The 3588-nt window shown below is 39.9% G+C and overlaps 1 protein-coding gene across 1 annotated transcript in view; it reads left to right on the top strand.

Annotated features, from left to right (window-relative positions):
- The window catches only part of LOC101862579 (G protein-coupled receptor 137Ba), a 25804-nt gene that overhangs the window by 17334 nt on the left and 4882 nt on the right, over nt 1-3588 (top strand). The window contains exons 3-4 of the mRNA XM_013082256.2: nt 1917-2151; nt 2865-3011. Of these exons, the coding sequence (XP_012937710.1) occupies nt 1917-2151; nt 2865-3011 (382 nt within the window). The remainder of the gene's footprint in view (nt 1-1916; nt 2152-2864; nt 3012-3588) is intronic.

Below are 3588 nucleotides of genomic sequence, written 5' to 3'. Positions count from 1 at the left end.
AACAAACAAACCCCCCACCCCAAAAAAAAACAACAAAACAACAACAACCCTCAAAGGAAGTCAGAACACTTCTTTGAATCTGTTTAATTTAGATAATTTGATAACTTTGAATTGAATTTACTTGGTAGAGTTGCTAGTGTTTCAATTTCTTCACCCGCTTGGACCAATTTCGTCATAGACTTTGTACTTGGAATCTTAGCATAAGTGCATTGCCTTATATGGCCCAAATTATAGCAGTAAAAACAAAACAAAACAGTTTTGAAAAGTTTTGGTGTGGTAAAGAAATACAGTTCATAGATCCTCACTACAGTGTACTCAAATTAAGAGTCAGCTTAAAATCGTATGTGACATTGAGGAGTTTCGGAAGGGGGCTGTCTCCGATGAAGTGATACAATCGGGGCGGCCTGAAATTTCGTTTGGGCGTTTCAGACGTCGACGTTTTGGTGGTTGGCGGGTGCTCTGGTGTGGTTTGCTCCTTCTTTCCTATCAAAGATTTGTCGTCTTTCTGTGTCCTCCTCCTTATTTGTGTTTGTTACCCTCTAATCTTCGGCACTAATATGGCCTTGTTGTGTCGCAAATGCCGTTATTAAACTCTTACTAAAACTAAACTAAAGGCGTCGACGCAAACCTGTTTGGTGATGGGCTGAATTATATTGACTGCGTCCATTTAGCGTCAAAAATAGCATCAATTTGAATTTATTTACCGAATCCGGAGGAATGTCACGAATTTGCACAAACACTGGCGAGACTGATATCACTATTGCGAAATTAGAACAGTTGGCTGTTTGCGACTTACAATGTTATTTCTGAAATACAGTTCAATCTGCTGGCAAACTATCCATTCTAATTCAAAGTAAAAACGTTGGTATCTTGGCACGAAATTACGATTCTGCGCGTAACAGAGAGAGTGTGGGAGAGTTCAAATTAAAGTCACTACGGTTCAAATTGAAATCTCCAAATATTAATTGGATGTGACGAGATTGGGAGACCCTACCCAGTCCCCTGACACTAAGCCTACATAAGAACTAAGAACACACACACACACACACACACACACACACACACACACACACACACACACACACACACACATACACACACACACAGAGAGAGAGAGAGAGAGAGAGAGAGAGAGAGAGAGAGAGAGAGAGAGAGAGAGAGAGAGAGAGAGAGAGGGGGGAGGGGGGAGGAGGGAGGGAGGGCGTGTATAGAATAATATAGATAACTTGATCAGTATCAGAGGCAAAAAAACTTCATGGTATACGGGAAGCTCCAAACTTGTCAGCAAGATGTCAAGAGCCTCACTCTAACCGCTTGCTTATCTCTCTTGGGTGTCCCCACTTCCCACTGTGTTCCTTTTTAATCTTTTAGTTTGCGGAGTGTTTACAGTATTTTTTTTTCTTTTGGTCATGTGTTAAAAGTCGTTGATTGAGGAGGGGGAAAGGCAGAAGAAGGAACAGGGGAGCTGGGTATATTATACTTCTCTTACCGTGATGCCAACTGTAAATGAAACCGTTTTCCCATGATTTACTCACAATTTTAAAGTGCTCACTTGATCTACTTGCTCTCTGCAGGTAGTGCCGTAAGATCAGCTCTCTTCCATATCTGGCTTCGTTTTTTTTTTCTATCTTTGCACCCTTTTTTTAGGAACAGTCAACGACAGTAATAGGTAAAGCTAATGTCTCTTACAGGAAATTGACAAGTTTGAATATATATTTTTCTGTCATTATTTCGTGAATTTAACACACACACACACTTTCCCACGCACTTACACCCAGCCGCCACATACACGCATTTACTCACTCTCACACGCAGACACGTGCACGTACTCTCTCTCGCATACACACATGGACACACACGCATATATCATGTGCACTCATACAGTTATGATAATGTTTTTTTTTGTTTTTTTTCAGACGACCCCTGCGACTGTTCCTAGGTGGTTCAGTGCTTGGGTTTATGGCCATGAACTTAGCATGTGCCATCAGCACCAAGCAGTATGAGTTCAAGTACCGGTCGCCGCCCCATTTCATCCTTTACATACGGGTATCGCTCACCGAGGCCATGTTCCTGATCTATGGCATTCTCTTGAGTGTCTGCATCTTCAAGATGACGAAGATGGCATCGTCCCGGAGAGTTCTCGAAGCTAAGGTACTTTTACATGGTTTGGCCTATGACTTCTTTTAACATTTTTATATATCTCATTCCCTGAGTAGAGTGTGGACCATAAATGTCAGTACCTAGAACTGAAATAGGAGGTTGACGAGGGGTGAATTTGATGAGTGTCTAGATGGCCGTTTGTTCACTTACCTTTTATCTGATTTTATAAACATTTTTTGAAGAGTTTTCTTTTCTTAGAAAACTGATGATCTCAGGTCTTTGTCAAACCTTGTGTGTATTTCAATCATTGTTTTAAATAATTAAATTGTCAACGGAATAATAAAATTTAGAGAATGATTTGACAATGTTAAAGCAAAAAGAATAAAAGCTGAAAACTTCTGTTGTGGTGGAACAGTGTCTGTCTTTCCCTTTCTGTAAAATTTAATCTGATATTAAGCATGTTTTTCTCGGGACACAACTGTCTTCAAGTGTTCTCATACTTTGAAGATTATATAACATTTCCCTATGGCTAGACTTATGTCAAAATTTTCACTGATATGTATATTTTCAGTGCATAACTGTCATCAAAGCTGTTGGTGATTTTTTGTTTTTCATTTTATAGTTTTTCAGGGCTCTAGTGTCTTTAAAATTTTCGTCAAACAACTATATATTTTTTTTCTACTTGACAACTGTCTTCAAAACCTTCACTTTAATGTGCATTTGCCAGGGTACAGCTGTCTTCAAAGATTTAATTATTTCTCCAGGGCACAACTGTCTTCAAAGCTGTCGTGGCGACCGTTCTCATCAACCTTCTGTTTCTGTCCCGCACTGTGTACAACCTCATTTCTGTCACGCCGGCCATGAAAGGCATGGCCAACTTTGGATATGATTGGATCAACGTCAGCGACCAAGTGAGTTTTCAAAATCTCTCTAGAAGTATGGCAATGAAAAAGGTGTGCACCTTATCTGAAGTTTTAGCTGTCATTCTGATGTGGATGTACATTAAGAACATTTTTCTTTATTCATCAAAAGGAAAAAAAGAAAGTGTCTGCACGCCTTATCCACATCGCTCCACTCCATGGTTTTTAACTTAAAAGTGGATGTATGGTTTTCAAGGCGAGGTGTCATCATTTTGACATTATCTTGCACCTGTACGATAAATGTTGACGTGTAAATTGCGCTTCAGATTTTCATTTTTACGTTTATTTTTGTACACTGTAAACCACCCTGTCCCTTACCTTTTGTTTTCACCAAAACAGTTACATCATGTATTCATTCTATCGACTAGTTTTTCTTATGGAACCTTCTGCACAGGGTTAAGTGCTCAATGATTGTAAATCCGAATTTAGATTCTTTTGTCATGAGTTTCATTGCTGTGGATGTAATGGAGTCCGTCGGGTTGTTCTATAATATATGGTCGGCGCTCGCACGCACGCACGCACGCACGCACACACGCACACACGCACATACATATCCAACACACACACA

The sequence above is a fragment of the Aplysia californica genome, unplaced genomic scaffold (genome assembly GCF_000002075.1).
Source record: "Aplysia californica isolate F4 #8 unplaced genomic scaffold, AplCal3.0 scaffold00165, whole genome shotgun sequence".
Classification (NCBI taxonomy): domain Eukaryota; kingdom Metazoa; phylum Mollusca; class Gastropoda; order Aplysiida; family Aplysiidae; genus Aplysia; species Aplysia californica.
The sequence above is the reverse complement of the archived record's forward strand: the minus strand, read 5'-3'. Positions and strand labels throughout refer to the sequence as shown.